Source organism: Vitis riparia, unplaced genomic scaffold (genome assembly GCF_004353265.1).
Source record: "Vitis riparia cultivar Riparia Gloire de Montpellier isolate 1030 unplaced genomic scaffold, EGFV_Vit.rip_1.0 scaffold742_pilon_pilon, whole genome shotgun sequence".
NCBI lineage: Eukaryota > Viridiplantae > Streptophyta > Magnoliopsida > Vitales > Vitaceae > Vitis > Vitis riparia.
In genome coordinates, this window is record NW_023269763.1 from 86,337 (window position 1) to 112,426 (window position 26,090).

General features: G+C 33.3%; 2 protein-coding genes and 1 long non-coding RNA gene across 3 annotated transcripts; 1 reads left to right on the forward strand and 2 right to left on the reverse strand.

Moving 5' to 3' along the window:
- Positions 1 to 7,408: 7,408 nt before the first annotated feature.
- Positions 7,409 to 9,358, forward strand: LOC117910438 (protein FAR1-RELATED SEQUENCE 5-like). The gene is made up of 3 exons (XM_034824505.1): positions 7,409 to 8,281; positions 9,079 to 9,168; positions 9,260 to 9,358. The coding sequence occupies exons 1-3, from the start codon at positions 7,409 to 7,411 to the stop codon at positions 9,356 to 9,358; spliced, it is 1,062 nt and encodes a 353-aa protein (XP_034680396.1).
- A 1,393-nt stretch (positions 9,359 to 10,751) lies between these two features.
- LOC117910437 lies at positions 10,752 to 11,161 on the reverse strand. The gene is made up of 2 exons (XR_004650667.1): positions 11,081 to 11,161; positions 10,752 to 10,982 (listed from the first exon to the last, which is right to left on the reverse strand). It is a non-coding gene; the product is annotated as an uncharacterized LOC117910437 (long non-coding RNA).
- Positions 11,162 to 23,260: 12,099 nt separating this feature from the next.
- On the reverse strand, positions 23,261 to 24,397 carry LOC117910439. Its single transcript, XM_034824507.1, has one exon. It carries the CDS (start codon positions 24,395 to 24,397, stop codon positions 23,261 to 23,263), a length of 1,137 nt encoding a protein of 378 aa, XP_034680398.1.
- Between the last annotated feature and the right edge of the window lie 1,693 nt (positions 24,398 to 26,090).

Here is a 26,090-nt window from a genome sequence, read left to right on the forward strand (position 1 = left end):
TTGTAATTAATGTTTATAATTAAAAAATTTAACTAATATTTATTTTCATTAATTTTAAGCAATAAATTTGTTTATTAAACATCTATACTTAAAAGTATTATAGATTTGTAAGATAAGCTTAAAATATTTACTAGAAAAAGTGAATTATGAATTTAAAGTCATAGATGTGGGCAAATAAGACAAAAAAAAAGAAAAAAAAAAATTGGGATTAAGAATAAGTTAACTATTTTGAATTAATACTTAAAATCATTTTTAACTTTTAAGTTGTGATATTAAGTTATTTTAGCAAATGTGTTTAATCTACTTGATAACTTAAAATTAAGTTATTAAGTCACTTTAAGTCATTAAGTTGATCTACCAATCACCCTCTAATCCACAGTCAAACCAGCTCACTCGCTCCCTAATTTTAATCATCCCCCAGTTAGTTAGAACTTAGAAGTGTCTCTACAGCAATTTTTATTGACTAAATGAGCAATATTAGCTGCAACCAGCACTAACAGCCACTGCATAAAAATGGTGGAAATTCGTCTACAATTGGACCATGAAGTCCTTTAATCTTCTAGCAAGACTAAGTTTTAATCCTAACTAGAAATAAAACCACTTTTAGTGTAAACTGGTCCTTTGTCAGTTGATTTACTATTCTTGTTGATCTGAAGTTAGAATATCAAATTAAAGGAATAATTCTCAATGTCATACAAAGATATGCAATCTACATAACCTCTTAGAGTTTATGCATACCTTAGTGATCATTTGAGCTTGTTTTCCAAGGTCTTCAGGAAAAGAGTAGCGATTTGTTCCAAAAGCATCACATATCTTAAGAATTTTGTTCTTCACTTTTTCTCCAGATTAGAAAAACACAAAGACAACAATGAGTAACCGGTCGACCGGTTAAGTGCAACCGGTTGACTTGTGCACTCGACCGGTAGACACTGGTCATTTCTTGATGCACCACCCAAAATGTCCAGTGGCTACCGGTAGCAAAACAACATTCAACCAGTTGATGCATTATCTCGACCGGTTGAAACAAAAAAAAATTTTTCCAAATGCAAAAATGGCAAGTTGCTACCGGTAGCAAACCAAACTGCTACCTTCCATTGCATTGCCTCAACCGGTTGAAACGGGCCAAGTTTTAAGACAAAATAAATATAGTAGGCTGACCATATTCGTAGACATTATAGTAGCTTAGAGCAAGGGAGGAGAATACATGCGTTTTACGAGGAACCAATTCTCAATATAACCTTCCTAACACATGATTCTTCTATGCTTTTGATGGTAATAGTCATAACCTTCCTTTTGGCATCCGAAACCATGGATTACAGAATCAATATTTAAAACACAAAAATATTAATGGCATCCAAATGGGAACCTAAATTAGGTGATGTCCACCAACATTTTTAAATCTACAGAAGAAGGTTTAAAGAGATGAAAATAACCTATATATCAAGAGCTATAAACAAAATAAGCTAGATATAATATATACATGTAGAAGAAAATACATCATCCATATACCATCATCAGAAGTGAACGAATACATTTATGCCATTTATGTGAATGGCCGATCACTACATCCATAAGTAATACGAGAAGTCATAATTACAAAAGGTCATTTATATTAGCCAAATGTCCAAAAATAGAATGAAAGTTTAATAACTATCAAAATAGTACAAATTGTAGAAGGGGTCATATATGGTCTGGTCCATGAAGCGGGAAGTGGGATCGCAAGAAGACCATCATCTCATCATGGTGGCCTCGTATAACTTGCATACCCTCCTTCACTTCCTCGTGTAAACCATCAATGCGATTCTCCAAAGATGTCAAACGTCGGTCATTGGTTAATACAATCTCCTCCAAGCGGGTACCAAGGGAGCTAATCTGGGCATTGAGGTTATCTGAAGGCTCTGAGTCGTCCGGTCCAATTAGTGAACGATGATTTGCATCCGCCCTAGCTCTTATACCACCTTTTGACGGTATTCGTGTGACATTTGCTTTTTCAGAAGTTATTCCCTCTACATCCTGATCTTCGTATTCTTCACCCTCGGAGGACCCATTGTCTGAAGACATATCAACCTCTGAGGGGGGAACGGAAGACTTCCTTGCCCATGAACCATCTTTCTTCCGAACAAAATGCATGCGCCGAAGTGAAGCCCGATCATATGTATCAAATGATTTCAGTTTTTTCCCGTCTGTCTCATTGCGCAAATTGACATTGAAGTATTTGACAATCTTTGTGATAAACATGCCATAGGGGATAACTGAATCTTCGCTGATTGAACATGCTTTCATATGTTGGAAAATTATGTAACCAATATTAACCTTTCTTTCTGTGAGAATGCTGTCAACCAAAAAAGCCTCCAAGAAAGATACATCATCTCGGTGCCCTCCTTTAGGGATGAAAATGTACGAGATCATGTGCTGTAGGATACGACTCAACACAGTCAACAAATGGGAAGTTGGTCTACTAGATCTCGGGTAACCACAAAGCCTCTGTATAGCTTCAGCAGGTTTGAAACCTTCCACCCTTGGCCACTTCTTAGCTTCATACAAACAAACCCCTTCATTTGGAATCTCTAAAATCTTACATAGTTCAGCAACATCAAAAACGATCCGTACACCGTTAATCGTGGTAGTAATGGGTCCTTCATCTTCGAATGTCATATTGGAGTAGAAACATTTGACAACCTTGGGATAAAGGAACTCTTTGACGGAGACAATAGGAAGCCAACCCATTCTCGTGAAAAGCACATCGAAATGGAAATAACTGAGCTTTGCAAAATCAATGTTCCTACCCGGGATTACGGTCCGATTCGCAAAGTGAAGATGAAATCGTTGGGCTAGCTGTGGGGTTGTGAAAGAAGATCGATCAAAGGTGGCCTTTTTTCGAATCTCAAAACTTTCTTCAACGACCGGTCGTTTCCCTTTGTTACTGGGCTGTAGTGGTTCGTCGGTTTACTTTTGTTTGCTGCCGATGCTCCATTGTGGGTTGGATCTCTTGCCTTTGGTCCCAGGCATTTGTGCTTCCTCCCTTGTCTTTCCTTTGCTGCCGGTGGAGGTGGGTTCGGCCGGACCTCGTTTTGGAGCAATGGCCGCAGCTCGTTTTGGAGCCATGGCCGGTTGGTTTGGGGTAGAGGGATTTCGTGGAAATGGACGAGAATGAAGTAGACCACGGAGGGGTTCAGGGATGGAAGATTGGTTGCCACATGGGTATTTCGTGAAGATGAAGAAGAAGGAGGAGGAATGGGAATGGTTGAGGGACGGTCGACCTTCCTATTTAGTGTAATTATAAGTGTAGTTTATTGTTTGATAGGAAATTAACCTGTAGCTTATCAATTCCTACATTTTAAATAAGTTCTCATTTTAGCTATATTAAAAATTACTTTGCAACCATATTGATTTTAAAGTTTCCAAATCAAAATAATTTAATGTATAATTGATTGTAAAGAAAAATGTTTGGATATACCTTAATAATAGTACAAGAGGTTTTTTTATAACAAATTTAAATTAAGGAGAATATAATATGAGAACTTACTTGTAGTATTATAGAATAATTAACTAACCTTTCTCATAACTAGGATGTAGTATGATAATTTTATTAAAATATAGTTAGGTTAATACATTAAAATGTATAATAACAACCATATACTACGATAGGAATTTTTCAATTATTTATGGTTCTAAGACAAACATTTTCAATAACTACGATATAGCATGATAAGTTAAATAAAGTAATGGATATGAATTTATTAAAAATTTGTCATAAGTATGATATTGTAACATAACTCATTTAAGTAACTAAGTGTAATTAAGTAACGTATCTCATAACTAGGATATAGTATGAGGATTTTATTCAAATATAGTCTAGGTAATATAGTGAAATTTAGCATAACAACCATATACTAAGAAATGGGCATTTAAATTAATTTATCGTTGTATGACAAGCATTTCGAATAAGTACGATATAGCATGGTAATTAATTAAATTAATGTAACTGAATTTATTAAAATTTGTCATAAGTATGATATCCTAACATACCTCAATTGAGTAATTAAGTTTAATTAAGTAACCTTTCTCATATATAGGATATAGTATGATGCCTTAATTACATATACAACACGTGAATTGATGAAACTCTCTACTAAGTATGAAATGGTATGAATACATAAAGACAATAAATTTATGAAAGAACATTAAGATATGTAAATATTATCAATAAATTAATGAAAGAACATTAAGATATGTAAATATTATCAATCAAAGCCAAATCTCCACTGTATATTTTGTTAAGTTAAACATATATCAATTGAAATGGGTGTAATAATCCACATTAGGCTGATTTTCCCTCTTGCCTATAAATGTTGTATTTAATGTCACCTAACAAATTATGCAAAAAAGGCAACCTTCAACCACCAAATGTACCATTATGGTGGTTGTTTTGCTACATGTGGCAACATATTAAAATATGCAATAACTTCATGCACCAACCACATATAAAAGTTAGTATATATTTGGGAGGCAACATACTCTAAGGAGTCTAGAGAGTGAATGTGGTCTTCTATAAAGTAGAGCATAGCTTACAAAAAACACATCCGGAAGACAATTTTGCAGGTGAAGCTGGAGGTCACTTGCACTTTCCATTTTGAAGGTATGATCATGAACTTCATAAAGATTTGATATACAAAAGCCATAAAATTTTGTATAAAACTGAATTGCCTCTACTTTTGAAATGATGGGAAAATTATTTCCAAACCCTAATAACAGGTAATGTAATAATATGTAATGATTTTAAAAAGTGTGGATTGTGATTGTCTAACTTACTTTGTTACTATTTTGCATGAAATGACTTTTAAAATGGTGAATTCATGGGGAAATACACACGTGTGCAGTGTATACCGGTGGAAGAATTTCTCAACCGGTTGAATTATTTCTCAACCGGTGTGAATGTTTCCTCAGCCGGTAGACACTGCAAAGTGGGAAATTTTTAAAAATAAACACCAATAGGTCGACCCAATTGAAACCGGTCGAATTGCTTATGGCAACTTCCATTAACAAACTTGAGAATGGATGACGTATCTGATTTTGGTATATCTTCAATCTAATTTACTAGTTCATACTCATTTGACTTTTTTTAATGCATTTATATATAGATTAAATAATTTTAAAATACGTAAGTTTGTATTTAATTTTAAGCCATATATCGTTTGCTTTAATATTTTGTCTGGTGAAGAAAATCCTCAACCGGTTGAGGAAAATTCCTGAACCAGTTGAGGAAGTTGCTCAACCGGTTGAGGATTTTTTTCACCAGTGGCTACCGGTTGAGGAATTTTCTCAACCGGTTGAGGAATTTTCCTCAACCGGTAGACACTGGTGAAAAAAGCTTCAACCGGTTGATACAAGGAGGTCGACCGGTTGAGCAACTTCCTCAACCGATTGATACCCATCTTCACCCGGTTGCCAATGGTTAAAAAACCATCAACTGATTGAGAAAATCTGTCAACCAGTTTGCTATATTTGTCAACCGGTTCCCACTGGTCAAATCATTCGTCAACCGGTTGAGACAATTAGATTGGTATATCTTCAATCTAATTTACTAGTTCATACTCATTTGACTTTTTTTAATGCATTTATATATAGATTAAATAAATTTAAAATAAGTAAGTTTGTATTTAATTTTAAGCCATATATCGTTTGCTTTAATATTTTGTCATAAAACAACTAAATATTCCAAAATAATTTGTCTTTTCTTAGTACTTTTTAGGAACCATACATAACCTAAAATATTTAAAAACAACACTTTTTTTTTTTTTTTGTGTAGATACTTGTTGGAACAAGCCTAGCGTAATGTATTTTAAAAGTACGACAAAGAAGGGAAAACAGAACGTCAAATCCCATAGACCTCATTATTTGATCATTTCAATTATGTTGAAGAATTGTACTTAAGCAAAACAAAAATTTAAATGTACTACAAAAGAGAATTAAGGAAAAGTGAAACTTGTTTTTACAAATATAATATAATAGTGAGGAATATGAGATTTGTTGGTTTATGGAGCGTTAGGACCACTTGTTTGCTTTCTTGTATGTTCCAATGGTTGGACCACTTCCTCCTTGAATGTTCCAAATTGTTTGATCCCCACAATAATTAATATGTTTGTTTTTTTATATAGATGATATATTTAAGAATATAAAGTATTGTGTAAAATATTAGAATATTTTTATACATTTTTAAAATATACTATATGACTTTATTATAGTAATTATGGTATGCATTGTACATATAGTTAATAATATCAGCTTCATTTTATACATATAGAGAGAAATTGAATGTGTAACAAATAATCATATTTAACTAATAATGAATTTGAAGTAGTATATAAAAATAAAATATTTAGAATCCATTAAATTATAAATTTTCATTTGCATAACCTATTTATTATATTACCCTATTTTCTCGGAAGCCTTAGTTTTTTTAAGAGAGTGGGTAAAACAAACACATAAGAAATATGCTTTCGTAACTAAATTTTCAGGTGAGATTAAATAATATAATGGATATGTTATAGTTTTTTATTAATGTTGATTATTGGGCCTGGGCTTATACAAAAACTATTGTCAAATGAAAACATTGAAAAGGTAAATGCGTAAGACCCATATTTTTAAATATCTTATGTGGACTTTATCGTAAATAATATATCAATCAATATGACAGTGATAGGATAATTTGTTAAGGTATTATGGAGACACTTTTTGACAGAATTTATGAAATGTAGGTGATGCAATCGGTGATGGAGAAAACAATCAATCAGGAGTTTGAAGTGAAAGCGGAGGACGTTGTCAATGACGATGCATATACAGGTGGAACTTACAGGCTGGGTGGAAATGGTTGGGAAGAGAAAGTGTTGAAGGGTATTTCAGTGGAAGAAGTATGCAAAATGCAATTTGCTTGCATAGACGAGGCTGAAACATTTTACAACATGTTAGCAAAACTAACCGGATTTAGTATTCGAAAATATGATTTGAAGCGAGACAAGAATGGAGATATAATATCTCGAAAGTGGGTGTGTTCCAAAGAAGGACATCGAGCGGCAAAGTTTATTGAGAATGACAACCGACAGCGTGAGCCACGATTGTTGACTAGAGTTGGATGTGAAGCTGCATTTCGTGTAGGCTTGAATAGGAAAGATGGAAAGTGGATTGTAAAGGAATTTATAGAGATCATAATCATAATTTGGTCGATGCTATCAACACACAATTCCTTCGGTCTCATCGAACAGTAAGTAATCCAGATAAGGCACAAGTTGATGTTTTGCGTAAAGTAGGTGTTAAAACCACACAAATTATGGACTATATGGTCAAACAATCAGGGGGACATGAGCACGTCGGTTTCACACAAAAAGATATATACAATCACGTTGATGCAATGCGTAGAAGTGAAATTAAAGACGGTGATGCAGAAGCGGCATTAGCTTATTTGTGTGGAAAGGCAGAAATGGATTCTTCATTTTTTTATAAATTCAACATTGATGAAGAAAGTCGACTAGCAAATTTGTTTTGGGCTAATTCAACTGCTCGAATGGATTATGCGTGTTTTGGAGATGTCCTAGCATTTGACACAACCTATAGGATAAATGCCTATAAAAAGCCTCTAGTAGTGTTGGTCGGTGTTAATCATCACCACCAAACTATTGTATTTGGTTGTGCGTTATTGATAGATGAAAGTGTTGGGACATATGAATGGGTGTTGGAGAAATTTCTTGAGGCAATGATGAATAAGAAACCCATATCTGTTGTAACCGATGGGGATAAAGCTATGCGTAAGGCAATTAAAAAAGTATTACCCGATACGTGTCATCGATTGTGTTCATGGCATTTGCAACGAAATGCATTCACGAATGTGCATATTAAGGACTTCTCAAGCCTATTTGCAAGGTGCATGTTCATGCATGGGAATGAAGAAGAATTTGAAAAGGTTTGGCATGAAATGGTTGCAAATTTGGGACTTAATGAGAATCGTTGGGTGACCGAGATATATGGGAAACGTAAAAGATGGGCAGAGGCGTATTTACGTGGAAATTTCTTTGGAGGGATGAGAACCACACAAAGGTGTGAGAGTATGAATGCATATCTAAATAGATTCTTAAAAATTCGCTTGCGACTGTATGAGTTTGTACAACAATTTGATAGAGCCATAATGAGAATACGGCAAAACGAGGCAAAGGCAGAGTTCGAGTCGAACAATTCTTCACCCGTGCTTTCAACCAAACTATCCATAATTGAAAATCATGCTGCGACGGTATACACGAAAGAATCTTTCCTTAAATTTCGTGAGGAGATGAAAAATGTAGAGTTATTCTTTGTGTTAGGTCTTGTAAGTGATCATTCAATGCGGGCATACACATTATCTAAGTTTAGACACCCGAACTTAAATTGGGAAGTACAATTTTGCCCGGATATTGTAACATTAAAATGCTCATGCATGATGTTTGAGTCAATTGGCATCCCATGTTGCCACATGGTGGTGGTTATGAAGGTGGAGCATTTGGAAGAGATTCTCAATCATGTATTATGAAGAGGTGGACAAAGTTAGCAAAGGTGTATACAAGATCAGTACCAATGAATGAGACGGATAACGACATGGATCGGTTTGTACGATATGGTTCATTGAGTTTGATGTGCAACAAGCTCTCCTACTTTGCGTCAGATACATCATCCTCATTTATAGAGGCCAAAAATGAAATACAAAATTTGACGGCGAGAATGGAGGAACTCTATAACTATAATTTGAAAGGGAAGAAAATAACAGCAGATGGAGTGACAGGCACTAACCAAGTTCGTGATCCAAATATTGTGAAGACTAAAGGGAATCCAGGCAAAGTGGCAATGAATGTTCAAAAGGGAAGAAGATGTAGTCGTTGTAAAAGAGTGGGTCACACAATTCGAAAGTGTCCAGAAGCTACAATCTCTCAAAATGCTCAGCCGGGTTATATGGTATGTCATATTCAATAAAAAATTGCCCCTGAGATTAATTTTTGTAGTTGTACTTACATAAATGACTAACATAATTGTTTTGATGGCATTATGAGTATGTAGGAGGAAACTAATTTGTCTTCCCAATGTGACATTCAAATGGAAATGATGCCTTCGACAAATTCAACAGTTGACATTTTTGCAACCATACATGTATGTACAATAGGCTTGTTATATAATTTCCAAACATTGATAACATCTAATTCAATAATAATTGACAACACTTAATTATTGAAAAATGCAGGGAATGTTAGGGGAGCATTTGTCGAATGACCGATTTGACATGTACATAGATTGTGGTGAACTTAATAATGTAAGATCGGGAATAAAGAAACACTTTTGACATGAATTTGAGCTATGCATTATTTAATGATTAGGTTTAATTAATTGGAATGGAATTGGACAACTGAAAAAAACAATGGAATGTGCATGTGCAGATAGCAGGATTTCAGCAACATGAACAAAATATGACAACACCATGTCAAGGTGGGGATCCAAACAAATATCCAAATGAAAAGGATATGCAACCTTTTTTTTATTCCTTAACGGAGTAAGGGATGGTAGGTATTAAATCAGTATTTTTATTAGTTGACGTTATCACTTCCAGTAATGTGTACTTTGAACTTTACTATTTAATGAAAAGTTTGAATTTTGATCAAGAGTCAAGTTGATTGATAGAATGCAATATCCTCTACATTTATAATTTAATTGATAACAAGTGATAAAATGATTGGTAAATGGAGAAACCGATTCATTTATATCATGTCGAATAACCGGGTGAGGTTTTTTTTCACCAGTGGCTACCGGTTGAGGAATTTTCTCAACCGGTTGAGGAATTTTCTTCAACCGGTACCCACTGGTGAAAAAAATCCTCAACCGGTTGAGGCTTTTTTTCACCAGTGGCAACCGGTTGAGAAATTTTCTCACCCGGTTGAGGAATTTTCCTCAACCGGTAGACACTGGTGAAAAATCTTCGACCGGTTGAAATAAGGAGGTCGACCAGTTGAGTCGACCGGTTGCTTCTAGTTAAAATACACTCAACCGGTTGAGCACATTCCTCAACCGGTTGATACCCATCTTCACCCAGTTGCCACTGGTTAAAAAACCATCAACCGATTGAGAAAATCCGTCAACCAGTTTGCTATATTTGTCAACCGGTTCCCACTAGTCAAATCATTCGTCAACCGGTTGAGACAATTTCTTCATTGATCAACCGCTTTCCACAACTCAAAAAATTGATCACTCCCTTTAGAAAAATCTTCAATCACTCAATTGAACGCCGACACCGGGTCATTCTGCATCCAAAATTGTTTGAGGTGGTTGGGACAAATCCTGAACAAGTTCACACTGCATCCATAGGGTCATTATCCATATGAGGAATGTTCTCAACCGGTAGGCATAATGCGTATGCCTATGAAAAGTGGAGTTAGCTAAATCGTTGGACTGGTTCTTACCGGCTGAACGTCATTCGTCAACCGGTCTACTAATGTACGAACTATATATTTTTAGCATAGATAAATGAATATTTACAAATCTGATTAGGTTAAAGATCATACAAAATCACACATGTCGAACATGAATGATACCAATATATTACAATTTCATTTTGCCTACCATATTGAAAGAAGAGTATTTGGATATTCAAATAAAATGGACTTAATCATTAATAATGTATGGTCATCGAATCTCACGACTTCCCAATAAACATGACCATATGTGGAGATGGAAATGATAAATATTAGAAAAATAACAAATATCATAATAATAATTTTTTCATTGCTCGTGTCGACGTCTTTGTACAAACAATAGCCACAATGGTTTGTTTTTCTCTATTTCCCTCGTGTAAAACTAAATCACATGCTATTTCTCGACGTATTTTAGCAGAATTACAAAAGTCGGATCTCGTCATCGAATCACCATTTTTGAATCTCTGCATATGTCTAATGACATGCACTCCACAGTCCCACCTAAGAAAGAGAAAAGAAAAGCAAAACAACTTATTGAATGGTTGTCTAATTATACATCAGAAAAAGAATATTAATGTGAGTTATGTATTCATACTAACCCATTATCTTGGGTCGGAATCGAAGGAGCCCAATCAATGGAGAATTGGGAGACATCTTTCCCTATGTCATACATTTGAAGAACGTTTGACAAAATTCAACCTAATTTATTTTGAAAGTGGTTAATAAATATAGAAGAGAAAAAAAAAACCAAATAAAAAGGAAAACAAAAAGGAGAAAGCATACCACTTTTTTCACACTCTTAAACCGGAACTCGTCCCAACTCTTCGATCGTAATGAATCCAAAATTTGGATATCAAAGTCTTTGAAGTCAATGACGCACAGATACCAATGACTAGGGCAATCGTCATGCATTGGAATAAATAGCTGTAAAGGTAGGAAAACAATATATATGAGTTGGGCCACAAAAAATATAGTATATTATAGGTGAAAACGATATCTACTCTAAATTTCATATATTCAATTAAACATTACAAATAATTACTAACCTTCTCGCAATCATCTAATTTGCTAATGTACTTACGATGGATGTTTTTCTATCGAAAAAAGGATGAGGACTCCCGGACAAAATCATTTGCTAATAAGAAAACATAATACGAACATTAGTATATTGTACTTAATATGTAAGTAAACAACAAGAGAAATATGAGCTTACTGAAAATGTCGTGGGAAGATAGCATCTTATACTTCGTATGCCTATGAATTGTCTTTCAAAATAATTTAGCTTTGAGGCTTCTAGATTTATTACCTGTTGTTGAACAATAACTTCAATAAATTTATTTAACTAATATAGCACGCATTTGATATAAATGAAGTAGGTACGTACAACATCCATCAAATTTTGTCTAGGACGTAAGCACTGAAAATCTCCACGAACTCCATGTTCATGACCAAAGTCAACAAGAACCTCACTAAAATAATAATATGTTCAAACAAACTTGAATAAATTGGAAGCATATGAAGGCTAAAATTGTAACAACACATCTATGAATGTTCTAGACACGACAAACCTTTTTGACAATGCTCTATTGAAAACATAATCAGCGACAAGAGATTGAAGTACATTGAATGATTGAGTATCCACCACGTCTTCAGGAATGGACATGGGGATTGACTAAATCGAAAACAAGACATAATTATTAACTATATATGTTAAGTATCAAAAATAAGAACAATGATATTAAACTATTTGTATTATACCTCTGATGCTTCGTGTTTTACCATCTTCCTTAAATTGTGTATAAACGGGGAGACCTTGAATTTACTTGGTTTCCTCTCCCTTGATGTACGTGTTTTCATGACATGATTAGGATAACCACATAGTGCTCGTAATGGTTCCTAATATGGAAAATGTCATTAATATACATCTATTTACTATGTAATGGTTAAGTAGTTGTAAAGAAAATAATTTTTTCTTTTATATGATACATACCTTTCCATAATCTCTTCTACTCCTTTTGATTGGAAGTGGTAAAATATTTTGATTTTCGTCTGGAATGATATGCACTTCAATTGATGTAGCACATGCATCTTCATTCTTTTCATTCAAGTCCTCGGTGCATAACTTCTCATTTGACAAAGTGTGAAGATAATGTTCATTCACATTCATATTGTTCGTATCTTCCAAACTTTTCTCGCATGAGAGAATGTCATTCTTCGTTCCTTCCTCGTGCATTCTCAAAGGTTTTCCGCTTGACCTAAGGAAGAGACCTTTCAGTGTAGTATAATTCTCCTCAAATTTAGCCAAAATTTGATCACAACCACTACTACTTGCACCATAAGCCATATCAATTAGATGTGTCTTTAATTGTTGAAAGGTTTTATCTATCTCCATTAAGTTCCCACCATCAACCTAGTGATATATACGAACGTGATTAATAACATCATAATACAAAGGTTCAATGCTAATATAGATAGTCACGATGAATATTGTAAAACACTTACTCGTTTAATAACATCTTTGTTTAGATTGATTACAAATTTCTCATCGTCCTCATTCTCACTCGCCATTGTCGTTGCATTTCCATCAACGCAATCCCTTATCTCATTTTCTATCACCCATATTTTGAGCTACAATATATTCATCAAAATATAATACATATCAGATTTTAAATCATTAAAAACTTAAATCAATAGTAAACGACTTTCAAAACTATAACTTGCATTCTCATTTGCATATCCACCAAGTTTTTTCAATCTTCGTTTCCTATCCAATACTTCATCATCTCCCCAAGCAGTAATCCGAGGAGAAGGTCGAGTATATAGCGGTAGAAATTTCTCTTCAAACGATATATGCTCGTGGTAGAATAACTACGAGTATATTTGACATAGATATATAGTTAGTTCATAAATTATATTAAAACAAAATCGTATTTCACTATGATGTAAATTAATTACAAGGACATTACCATTAAAAACAAGATGCAACCGCAAACCCCACTTTGTTGTTTCTTCTTAAACTCTTCAATCCCATGCACAAGATAGGACAACACAAATTCTGCCCAATTCATTTTCTTTATTGAATCGATGTCTTCCACAAGATGTAAGAAAGAACGATTCACAAAAAGCTTCATTGTTGGGCACAATAATGCACCCAACACAAATAATACAAAACGAACTTTAAAATCGTTTCCACCCTCTTTATCCTCCCTAATTTGATTTTCTAACATCACTAATGGCAATCGCCCTTTTTTATCACAATATTTTTTACATAAATCATTCTTATGGCTAACATCTTTGTTCATGCCAATCTTGAACCCTCTTGCCCTCAATCCCATAATAAATTCAACATCAATGGGGGATAATTTGATACAAGTATTATACAACTTTAAGATATAAGTGTTCAGATTAAAACTATTTATCAACCAAAGACATAACCCATGATCAATTTTCCTACATCGAAGTTGCAAGAGGCTACCAAATCCTATTTCTTCTATGGCTGCCTTTTGCTTTGGTTCTAATTTTTCAATCACTCTAATCACTCGCTCGGGGGAGCATCGAGTCTGAAGATATAACTGAAAAGATACACAAACATCAAACATGTTTACATTAATATAATTTCCAACAAATACATAAGTAAAGAAATTAAATATTCATTACAAAAAAAAATTACCTTTGGAACCACACCCTTTTGAAGTGAATATTGTTTTGAACTTTCTTTGGACTTTGCCATGAAATTTTCTTTTTCTACTTTTGAAAGTGCATTCCACTTCTTGCCCAATTTTTTCCTCAACTACATTAATTGGTCACATAATTTAAATTCTATTTTTAAAATGTAATTATATTAGACATAGCAATATTACTCCTTACATCATCATTTATCTTCACTCCTTTATCCTTCTCTTTCATCATGGCTAATTGATCGTTACTACAAAACAATTTCAAACAAATTTAACTATAACAACCACAAAAATTACATTAAAAAACATATTATTTTACATATTTCTATTTTCCCTTATTAGTAATGTATCCAAGCGCTGATAGGCTTCTTTGGATTTCTAACAACTTCAAGACCATCGCGTTCGCTCCTAAAAATTAAATCAAATCATTTAAGTCAATTTTTATAATATGATTTCGGATATAATAAATCAAACATACTTTCACCACCACTACAAAATCCTCCCTAAATCTATGTACATTTTAAATGGTCACAAAATTAGCATATCAATTATTTTCAATCTCCAATTATGGATCTAACCACATTATTTTCATTAATGTCATCAATCCATAAATCTCACAAAAAGCATGAAATATAATGGCTACAATATTGTAAAACACATTATCAATACTCACATTTTTTTTTCCTTGATATAGAACTCGGCAAATAAGTACGACACAATCGCCTTTCGATTAACAACAAATTGTGTCCTTTTTAGCTTTCTTTCTCTTAGGACTACATGTCTTCTTCTTCTTCTTCCAGCTATGTCTTCAATTCGGGTCTTCAAACCACGAAATTTAAAAGCCGAAAACACCCCTTAAACAAAATATAAAATATGAACAAAATACAAGGGTTATGGATAGGAGGGGGGGGGGGGGGGGGGGGGGGGGGGAGCGGGGATATCGTACTCTTTACTTCAAAACCCGAAAAAACCCCAAATATGAAAACTAAATATGGACATAATCAGAGGGGATACTAAAAAAGCCAGAACTCGAAAAGATGTCCCCCGAAACAGTTACAATATCTCACCCGAAAACACCCAATAACACAAAAACATCCAACAATACACAAAAACAACTTAAAGCACCTGAAAATAACAACCGATGGAGATGAGCTGAAAACACAAGTACCTGGAGAAGAGCCGAGTATGGAGAAGAGAGGAAAATAGAGGAAAATATCGGGAAACTCGGTAAAAAAGGGAGAAGATAGAAACTCGACTGAAGATTAATGGTCAGAGGGGTCTCTATCTCCTTCTTTAGTGCTTTCTTTCCCCCATTTCTTCATTGTCTCGCATTTGCCTCTTACGTTTCTTCCGAAGATAGGATTTTCTTTTTTTTTTTCTGGAGTAGACTCTGGTTTTTAGGTTGGTTTTGAGGTTATTCTGAAGTTGTTTGAGGTGGGTTTTGGAAGATGATGAGATTGTGAGTGAAGATTGAGAGAGGGTTGTGATTGTGGAGGCGGGCTGGTGATAAATTTGGCACTGGACACTCCTTGAATGAAGAGAGGAAAAAAGAGGAAACTCGACCCGGCTGTCGAGGATGAGTGGAGATCAGAGCACGGGGACACAACCGACTATGGAGGACAAGACGGCGGCCTATGGAGGAGTGTGGAGATGAGAGCACGAGACACAGCCAACCATGGACAGCCAACCATGGACCTATGGAGAAGTGTGGAGATGAGAGCACGAGACATAGCCAACCATGGAGGAGAAGACGCTCAACTATGGAGGAGAAGACGCTCGGCTATGGAGGAAAAGAGAGGGAAAAACGGGAAAAGAGGTGCTGAGAGGGGGAAAGAACAGGTACAAAATGAGGGAAGAGAGGGAACAAACGGGAAAATGGGCTGAGAGGGGGAGAGAACAGGTAGCCGGTTTTTCTTTTTTCATTTTTTCTTTTTCTTTTGAATGGCTGAGATTTAATATCTTTCATCCAACGGCTACAAAAAATCTGAGGTATGGTACCTCCCTCAGCACCATAGAATTTCCCAAAAAAATATCTCTGAAGGGAGTTATTCTAGGGTACCGGAAAGTGCTTTTCGATACCATACCCACTTTTTTAAGCTAATTGGGTAGAGACACATGGCAAACAAAATTTAAAAATAAAAAATAAACAAAACCACTTCTTCAGGTCACCCAACCGGTTGCCATGGGAATTAATCCCATGCAACACACATTGTTACATCTATTACATTAACCAATTATAAATTTGTTTAATGTAATTATTTTGTTTGGGAAATTTTTTTTATGAAACAGAAAAATAAAGAAAATTTTGAAAAAATAAATTGCAGTTTATTTATTTTTGAACTATAAAGTGATTAAACCCCTAATAAAAATTAAATTTAAAATAAAAAAAAATTATAAATAATTTGGTGATATAATTTATAAATTAAGGAAAAGTAAATTTAATTTATTTTAACATCAAATAATTTTTTGACAAATATTTGAAGTGTGAAAAGCAATATAATTGGTTTGTGAAGTTAAAAAAATGGGAAAACTAGAAATAAATTTTATAAAATATATATTAAATTAAAATTAAATTAGTTGTGAACTAATTAGTAATTGAGAATATATGACTAAATTACTTCTTAGCTTTTCAAAAAAATTGGTTGAAATATTGAAAATATGAAAAAGGTATAATTACTAACAATATGGAAATCAAAACCTCTCACTGATTTTTTCGATAAATTTCCATTTTGAATTTTTCGATCCATTTCACATTCTCAAAATGTACTAAATTTTTTAGTATTTTTGGATTTAGATTTTTCCAGAAATCATTAGACCGCCTCCTAAGTATAATGAACTTATTTAAACAATATCCAAGTCATATGAAGTCCCAAAAAAATTTAAAAACTTCAAACAAGTGGAGAATTGGGAGGGTACGAAGAATGTGAGAATTCATCACAATCTTCGTACGCTTGTGAATTTTTTAGTATTTTTGTATTTAGATTTTTCCGGAAATCATTTGACAACCTCCTAAGTGCAATGAACCTATTTAAACTATATTCAAGTAATATGAAGTCCAAAATAAAATTTATAAACTTCAAACAAGTGAAGAATTGGGAGGGTACGAAGAATGTGAGGATTCCTCACACTTTGTAACCTTGTTAATTTTTGAGCATTTTTGGATTTAGATTTTTTCGGAAATCATTTGACCACCTCCTAAGTGTAATGAACCTATTTAAACAACATCCAAGCCATATGAAGTCCTAGAAAATTTCAACAAGTCCAAATAAGTGGAGAATTGGGAGGGTACGAAGAATGTGAGGATTCCTCACACTCTTCGTACCCTTGTTAATTTTTTAGTATTTTTGAAATTGGATTTTTTCTGAAAATCATTTAACCACCTCCTCATTGCAATGAACCTACTTAAACAATATCCAAGCCATATGAAGTCCCAAAAAATTTTAAAAACTTCAAACAAGTGGAGAATTGGGAGGTTACGAAGAATGTGAGGATTCGTCACACTCTTCGTACCCTTGTTAATTTTTTAGTATTTTTGAATTTGGATTTTTCCGGAAATCATTTGACCGCCTCCTAAGTGTAATGAACATATTTAAACAACATCCAACCCATATGAAGTCCCAAAAAATTTTAAAAAGTCCAAAGAAGTGGAGGATTGGGAGGGTACGAAGAATGTGAGGATTCCACACATTCTTCGTACCCTTGTGAATTTTTTAGTATTTTTGGATTTGGATTTTTCCGAAAATCATTTCACCACTTTCTAAGTGTAATGAAACTATTTAAATCATATCCAAGCAATATGAAGTCCCAAAAAATTTTAAAAACTTCAAATAAGTGGAGAATTGGGAGGGTACGAAAAATGTGAGGATTCCTCACATTCTTTGTACCCTTGTTAATTTTTTAGTATTTTTGAATTTGGATATTTTCGGATATCATTTGACCACCTTCTAAGTGTAATGAACCTATTTAAACAACATCCAAGCCATATGAAGTCCAAAAAAATTTTAAAAAGTCCAAAGAAGTGGAGAATTGGGAGCGTACGAAGAATGTAAAGATTCCTCACACTCTTCATACCTTCGTTAATTTTTTAGTATTTTTGGATTTGGATTTTATGGGATATCATTTTACTACCTTCTAAGTGTAATGAACCTATTTAAACAACATCCAACCCATATGAAGTCCCAAAAAATTTTAAAAACTTCAAACAAGTGGAGAATTAGGAGGGTATGAAGAATGTGAGGAATCCTCACATTCTTCATACCCTTCTTAATTTTTTAGTATTTTTGGATTTGGAATTTTCTGAGAATCATTTGACCACCTCCTAAGTGTAATGAACCTATTTAAACAACATTCAACCCATATGAAGTCCCAAAAAATTTTAAAAACTTCAAACAAGTGGAGAATTGGGAGGGTATGAAGAATGCGAGGAATCCTCACATTCTTCATACCCTTCTTAATTTTTTAGTATTTTTGGATTTGGATTTTTTCGGATATCATTTCACCACCTCCTAAGTGTAATGAAACTATTTAAACAACATCCAAGCCATATGAAGTCCCAAAAAATTTTAAAAAGTTCAAATAAGTGGAGAATTGGTGGTGGGGGGGTACGAAGAATGTGAGGATTCTTCACATACTTCGTACCCTTGTGAATTTTTTAGTATTTTTTTATTTAGATTTTTACGGAAATCATTTCACCACCTCCTAAGTGTAATGAACCTATTTAAATCATATCCAAGCCATATGAAGTCCCAAATTTTTTTTAAAACTTCAAATAAGTAGAGAATTGGGAGGGTATGAAGAATGTGAGGATTCATCAGACTCTTCGTACCCTTGTTAATTTTTTAGTATTTATGAATTTCGATTTTTCCAAAAATCATTTCACTACCTCCTAAGTGTAATGAACCTATTTAAACAACATCCAAGTCATATGAAGTTCCAAAAAATTTTACAAAGTCCAAAGAAATGGAGAATTGGGAGGGTACGAAGAATGTAAGGATTCCTCACATTCTTTCGTACCCTTGTTAATTTTTTAGTATTTTTGAATTTCAATTTTTTCGATAATCATTTCACAATCTCCTAAGTGTAACAAACCTATTTAAACAACATCCAAGCTATGAAGTCCCAAAAAATTTTTAAAAGTTCAAAGAAGTGAAGGATTTGGAGGGTACGAAGAATGTGAGGATTCCTCACACTCTTCGTACCCTTGTGAATTTTTTAGTATTTTTTTATTTGGATTTTTCCGGAAATCATTTCACCACTTCCTAAGTGTAATGAACCGTTTTAAACAACATCCAAGCCATATGAAGTTCCAAAAAATTTTACAACGTCCAAAGTAGTGGAGAATTGCGAGGGTACGAAGAATGTGAGGATTCCTCACATACTTCGTACCCTTGTGAATTTTTTTGTATTTCTGGATTTGGATTTTTTCGGAATTCGTTTCAGCACCTCTTATGTGTAATGAACCTATTTAAATAATATTCAAACCATATGAAGTCCCAACAAATTTTACAAACTTCAAACAAGGGGAGAATTGGGAGGGTACGAAGAATGTGAGGATTCGTCACACTCTTCGTACCCTTGTTAACTATTTAGTATTTTTGAATTTCGATTTTTTCGAAAATCATTTCACCACCTCTTAAGTGTAATGAACCTATTTAAAAAACATCCAACCGATATGAAGTCCCAACAAATTTCAAAAACTTCAAACAAATGGAGAATTGGGAGGGTACGAATAATGTGAGGAATCCTCACATTCTTCGTACCCTTGTTAATTTTTTAGTATTTTTGGATTTTGATTTTTCCGGATATCATTTCACCACCTCCTAAGTGTAACGAACCTATTTAAACAACATCCAAGCCATATGAAGTCCCAACAAATTTTAAAAAGTCCAAATAAGTGGAGAATTGAGAGGGTACGAAGAATGTGAGGATTCCTCACATACTTCATACCCTTGTGAATTTTTTAGCATTTTTTTATTTGGATTTTCTAGGAAATCATTTCACTACCTCCTAAGTGTAATGAACCTATTTGAATTACATCCAAGCCATATAAAGTCCCAAAAAATTTTAAAAACTTCAAATAAGTGGAGAATTGGGAGGGTACGAAGAATGTGGAGATTCCTCATACTCTTCGTACCCTTGTTAATTTTTTAGTATTTTTGAATTTGGATTTTTTCGAAAATTATTTGACCACATTCTAAGTGTAATGAACCTATTTAAACAATATTCCACCCATATGAAGTCCCAACAAATTTTTAAAAGTCCAAAGAAGTGGAGGATTGGGAGGGTACGAAGAATATGAGGATTCCACACATTCTTCATACCTTTGTTAATTTTTTGTATTTTTTTTATTTGGATTTTTCCGGATATCATTTGATCACCTCCTAAGTGTAATGAACCTATTTAATCAACATTCAAGCCATATGAATTCCCAACAAATTTTAAAAAGTTCAAAGAAGTAGTGGACTGGAATCCTCACATTCTTCGTACCCTTGTGAATTTTTTAGTATTTTTGGATTTGAATTTTTTCGGAAACCATTTCACCACCTCCTAAGTGTAAGGAACCTATTTAAACAACATCCAACCCATATGAAGGTCCAAATAAATTTAAAAAGTCCAAATAAGTGGAGAATTGGGAGGATACGAAGAAAGTGAGGATTCCTCCCATACTTCGTACCCTTGTTAATTTTTTAGTATTTTTTTTATTTGGATTTTTCTAGAAATCATTTTACCACCTCCTAAGTGTAATGAACATATTTAAACAACATCCAAGTCATATGAAGTCCCAACAAATTTTTAAAAGTTCAAAGAAGTGGAGGATTTAGAGGGTACGAAGAATGTGAGGATTCCTCACACTCTTCGTACCCTTGTAAATTTTTTAGTATTTTTTGATTTGGATTTTTCCGGAAATCATTTCACCACCTCCTAAGTGTAATGAACCTATTTAAACAACATCCAAGCCATATGAAGTTCCAAAAAAGTTTACAAAGTCCAAAGAAATGGAGAATTAGGAGGGTACAAAGAATGTCAGAATTCCTCACATTCTTCGTACCCTTGTGAATTTTTTTGTATTTTTTGATTTGGATTTTTCCGGAAATCATTTGACCACCTCCTAAGTGTAATGAACATATTTAAACAACATCCAAGCCATATGAAGTCCCAACAAATTTTAAAAAGTTCAAAGAAAAGGAGAATTGGGAGGTTACCAAGAATTTGAGGATTCCTCACACTCTTTGTACCCTTGTTAATTTTTTAGTATTTTTGAATTTTGATTTTTTTGAAAATCATTTCACCACCTCCTAAGTGTAATGAACCTATTTAAATAACATCCAACCCATATGAAGTCCCAACAAATTTTAAAAAGTCCAAAAAAGAGGAGAATTTGGAGAGTACAAAGAATGTGAGAATTCCTCACAGTCTTCGTACCCTTGTTAATTTTTTATATTTTTTGGATTTGGATTTTTTCGGATATCATTTAACCACCTCCTAAGTGTAATGAACATATTTAATCAACATTCAAGCCATATGAATTCCCAACAAATTTTAAAAAGTTCAAAGAAGTGGTGGACTGGGTGGGTACGAAGAATGTGAGGATTCCTCACATTCTTCGTACCCTTGTGAATTTTTTAGTATTTTTCGATTTGGATTTTTCCGGAAACCATTTCATCACCTCCTAAGTGTAAGGAACTTATTTAAACAACATCCAACCCATATGAAGGTGAAAATAAATTTAAAAAGTCCAAATAAGTGGAGAATTGGGAGGATACGAAGAAAGTGAGGATTCCTCACATACTTTGTACCCTTGTTAATTTTTTAGTCTTTTTTCATTTGGATTTTTTCGGAAATCATTTTACCACCTCCTAAGTGTAATGAACATATTTAAACAACATCCAAGCCATATGAAGTACCAACAAATTTTAAAAAGTTCAAAGAAGTGGAGGATTTAGAGGGTACAAAGAATGTGAGGATTCCTCACACTCTTCGTACCCTTGTGAATTTTTTAGTATTTTTTTATTTGAATTTTTCCGGAAATCATTTCACCACCTCCTAAGTGTAATAAACCTATTTAAACAACATCCAAGTCATATGAAGTTCCAAAAAAGTTTACAAAGTCCAAAGAAATGGAGAATTGAGAGGGTACGAAGAATGTTAGCATTCCTTACATTTTTCGTACCCTTGTTAATTTTTTAGTATTTTTGGATTTGGATTTTTCCGGATATCATTTGACCACCTTCTAAGTGTAATGAACATATTTAAACAACATCCAAGCCATATGAAGTCGCAACAAATTTTAAAAAGTTCAAAGAAGTGGAGAATTGGGAGGTTACAAAGAATCTGAGGATTCCAATACAAGCAAACAGTTTGCACTAGGACAATTGTTGAAGCTCAAGATGGAAGAAAATAGGACAAAGTTTTGATTACACAGGAATGCTTAATGCACCTTACAGCAGTAAGGCCATATCATCAAAGCAAAACAAAATTTAATCAGATAATTTAATTCCGCTTCTGCATATTGGTTATTGAAGTAAATAATAAATATAAAAACTACAACGACTTCATTATAGTACAAACAAACTGCAAACCCATTTGGCTCATGAGCTATGCTTACCATATCAAATAGTTTGTTCTATTTCTAAGGATATCTTTAATTGGTTTTATGGAGGATATTGTTAACTGGTTTTATGCAATAGAAGAGTCAAACAAATAGCACATCAATAATGCAAAACAAAACTTCAGTAATAATCATGACAGGAAAAATATTTATTAGGAAATTTTTGAATGCACAGGTGCTTGAAAGCTGGCCATGCATTCCTGTTTAGCTATTGGTTTGTCCATCATTCTAGCAATGACTAATTTCGAAATTTACTTGCACTATGTCAAATTGAAACATCGATGAAAACACCATGGAAACCAATACAATGGTCTAGCACTAATGTGATAACGATTAACCACCAACCACAAATGACTTCATGAAACCACTCTCCAAAACAATCAGAAGATAACAAGGACAATGATTAAAATCAAATTAAAAGCATTGGGTCTTGAGCATGTGTGTCTTATACTTTTAAAATGCTGTGCCATAAAACACAACTTACTTCAATTTCATCAGAGATCAATTGTCTTGACCCCACGATATAGCTCCATTAAATCTGGAACTTGGTCCAAGTACTTGTTCACATAATTGGTCAAGAACTTAGCCTCGCTTTGTGTCAGCAACCATGCAATCTTTTTGTGTGTCTTAAGCAGCTTCTTTGAAGCCAAGATGTTCAAAACATTAAACCTTGGTTGTATCCTTGCATCAAATGAATACAAAAGAAGCCTAGGATAAGTAGCTATTGCAGATGGCTCCAACTTCATTGTGTAGGTATAAAAATTCATTAAACTCTTGATTTTCTCCTCTGAACAAGCCATAAAATATGGTTGACGCCTGATAGCTTTGAAAATCTCAACTTCGGTCAAACCAAACTTCTTATACAGTTCCACTTTCCTTTTCCAAGTTGATTCGGTCATCGAGAGAATCACTGGAATAGCAGTTACGTATGTAGATTCGGTTGGTTTGATATCCAAGCTTCTGGCCCTTTCTGTGGCATACAACATCCTATCAACATTTTGCATTATAGCCCTCGGTTGTAATGTAATCAATTGCGATATTCTTTTACGAGGGACCCCTTCTTTTATCAAAAGAAAAGTGTTTGGCTTCAAAATTCCCTTCAGATCGAAGCTTAACAACCATGATCCGCGCTTTATAGCTGTTACAATCTTCTCATTGGTTTCAAGGAACTCCTTGAGAAAATCGAGTGACGGTTTTATATGTTTATCCAAGCTTCGCCTCAAAATATTTGGATTAGACACAATAAGCTCATGAAGGACCGGACCCACTAAGCCATTGTCATGGAGATACTCTATTTTAAGCTTGAGCTTATCTACTTGGGATTGGAGGATCAGGGGATACCTTGACACAAGTTTTGCAATATGGGTATTGGAGAATCCAAGAGATTTGAGTAATTCGAGCACAGACTCATGTTTTTGCGGTTTGTTTTCATCAAGGTTGAGCTTCTGAGAGATGGAAATGGCAGAGTCCAAGGGAAGCCCACAAGATTTCACAAGAAATTGGGCTGTATACGATGGTGATAATAATATTGAAGATGAAGAAGACAACGAAGATATATACAGGGTTGGAGATGTTGTGAGGAAACGTTTTTGCATCAAACAAAGCAAACTCTTGAAAGGAAGCTTAACCATTTCAACAGAGATTGATTCAAAAAAAGAATGATCTTACAAGAGAAATTACCTGGATTTGGCATATAGAGACCAAAGCACCTCAAATCAAAACCCTAGACACCCTAGAAACCGCTGGGCAGAGACTCATTAGTTGCAGAGCAGAGAATCGAGATGGATTTGCAGGGGTTTAGGGTTTTGGACGAGGAAAGAGAACAACCAGAGGGTCACGTGAGGGGACTCTCTTCCATCCGCTCACACTGACACTTTTCCCGGTGAATGTACTATTCTACCCTTTTAACGCTTATTTAAAAAATTAATTCGGAATAATTCCAAAATCCTAAACGTTGTCGTATTTTTCCTGAAAAAGTAATTAATTATTTATATAAATACATTTTGTTATTTCAAATATTTATATATAAACATTTTTAAAAATAATTAATTTTTAAAAATAATAAAAACATTTAAAAATAATAAAAAATTAAATTTCTAAAATTGAATTTATAATGACCATTTTAATCAAATAATCATTTTAATTAAATAATCATTATTTAAGGTAATATTAACATATGTTGTGCCCAATGATGAAAATATCGGTAATCACGGATATATCGGTACTTCGATTTTAAGGATATATCCGATATATCGGAGATATATCGGCGGATATTTTGGAAAAAAATATCGGTAAGCTTAAAATTATTAAAAACTCATGAAAATGTAAGGAAAACCTCATAATAATATAATTAGAAGTATAATAGACATTTTAAAGTTATTTTATTGAAAATTTTGATATATGTATAACATGATTTATCATATTTGATAATAATATCATGTGTATCGATAAAAATATGAATTTTATAAGTGTACATTTATTATTAAATTACACCTAATATTATGATATTTGATTATAATATGTCTAATTTTAAAATATATATTAGTATTAAAATATGATCCATTTAATTCAATTGTATTAAACAATATAAAATAAATTATGAAATATATATAATTTTTTAATATTTAATTAATTATTAATGATATTAAAAAATTATGAAGAAAATTATATAATTTTTATATTTTTGGTAATTAATTAAAAGATTTTGCATTTAATTATAAAATAATTATAATTAATTTGCTCTTTAAAATATTCTTTTAATATTTTCTTTATAAAATGAGTTTAAGTATATATAAATTTATTGCATATCATATATCAAAGGGTAAGTTAGCCCACATGGTAAGTGGGTGAACCCTAAATCTTTTGATTTGGGCTCTGTAACGCGTTTGACCCGCATTGACCATGCGATATATCGGGAAAAAGACATTTAGAGGTTATTAAAATACAATGCGTGTTTGACCCACATTGCAGGCACGCTGTGCCTACAATAATCTTTTTGTTCAACAAAAATCGAAAACCATTGTTTCCATGTTCACTTATTTCTCTTTTATGTTTTCAAATATAGGAATAGGAGTAGTTTATAAGATATAAAAAATTTTGAAAATATGATATTTTCTAAAAATTATTTGAAAATTTTGAAGATATTTAAATATTTGTATTACCTTAAAATTAAAAAAAATAAAAATAAATTAGAAGACACTTTTAAAATGTAAGATAAGTTCATTTCTTTTATGAGAATTACTATATTTTATTTAGGAGTAACCATTATTTAAGGGATTTTTAAAATTTAATTTTCAATCATTAGAGTATTCTTTTAATGATATT

Excerpts from the sequence above, each read along its gene's own strand:
- LOC117910438 (XM_034824505.1), top strand. The coding sequence starts at position 7,409 with ATGCGTAGAAGTGAAATTAAAGACGGTGATGCAGAAGCGGCATTAGCT. Across the intron at positions 8,282-9,078 it reads TTGAAAATCATGCTGCGACG|GAGGAAACTAATTTGTCTTC; the intron begins GTATACACGAAA and ends ATGAGTATGTAG. Across the intron at positions 9,169-9,259 it reads ACATTTTTGCAACCATACAT|GGAATGTTAGGGGAGCATTT; the intron begins GTATGTACAATA and ends TGAAAAATGCAG.
- LOC117910439 (XM_034824507.1), bottom strand. The coding sequence starts at position 24,397 with ATGGTTAAGCTTCCTTTCAAGAGTTTGCTTTGTTTGATGCAAAAACGT.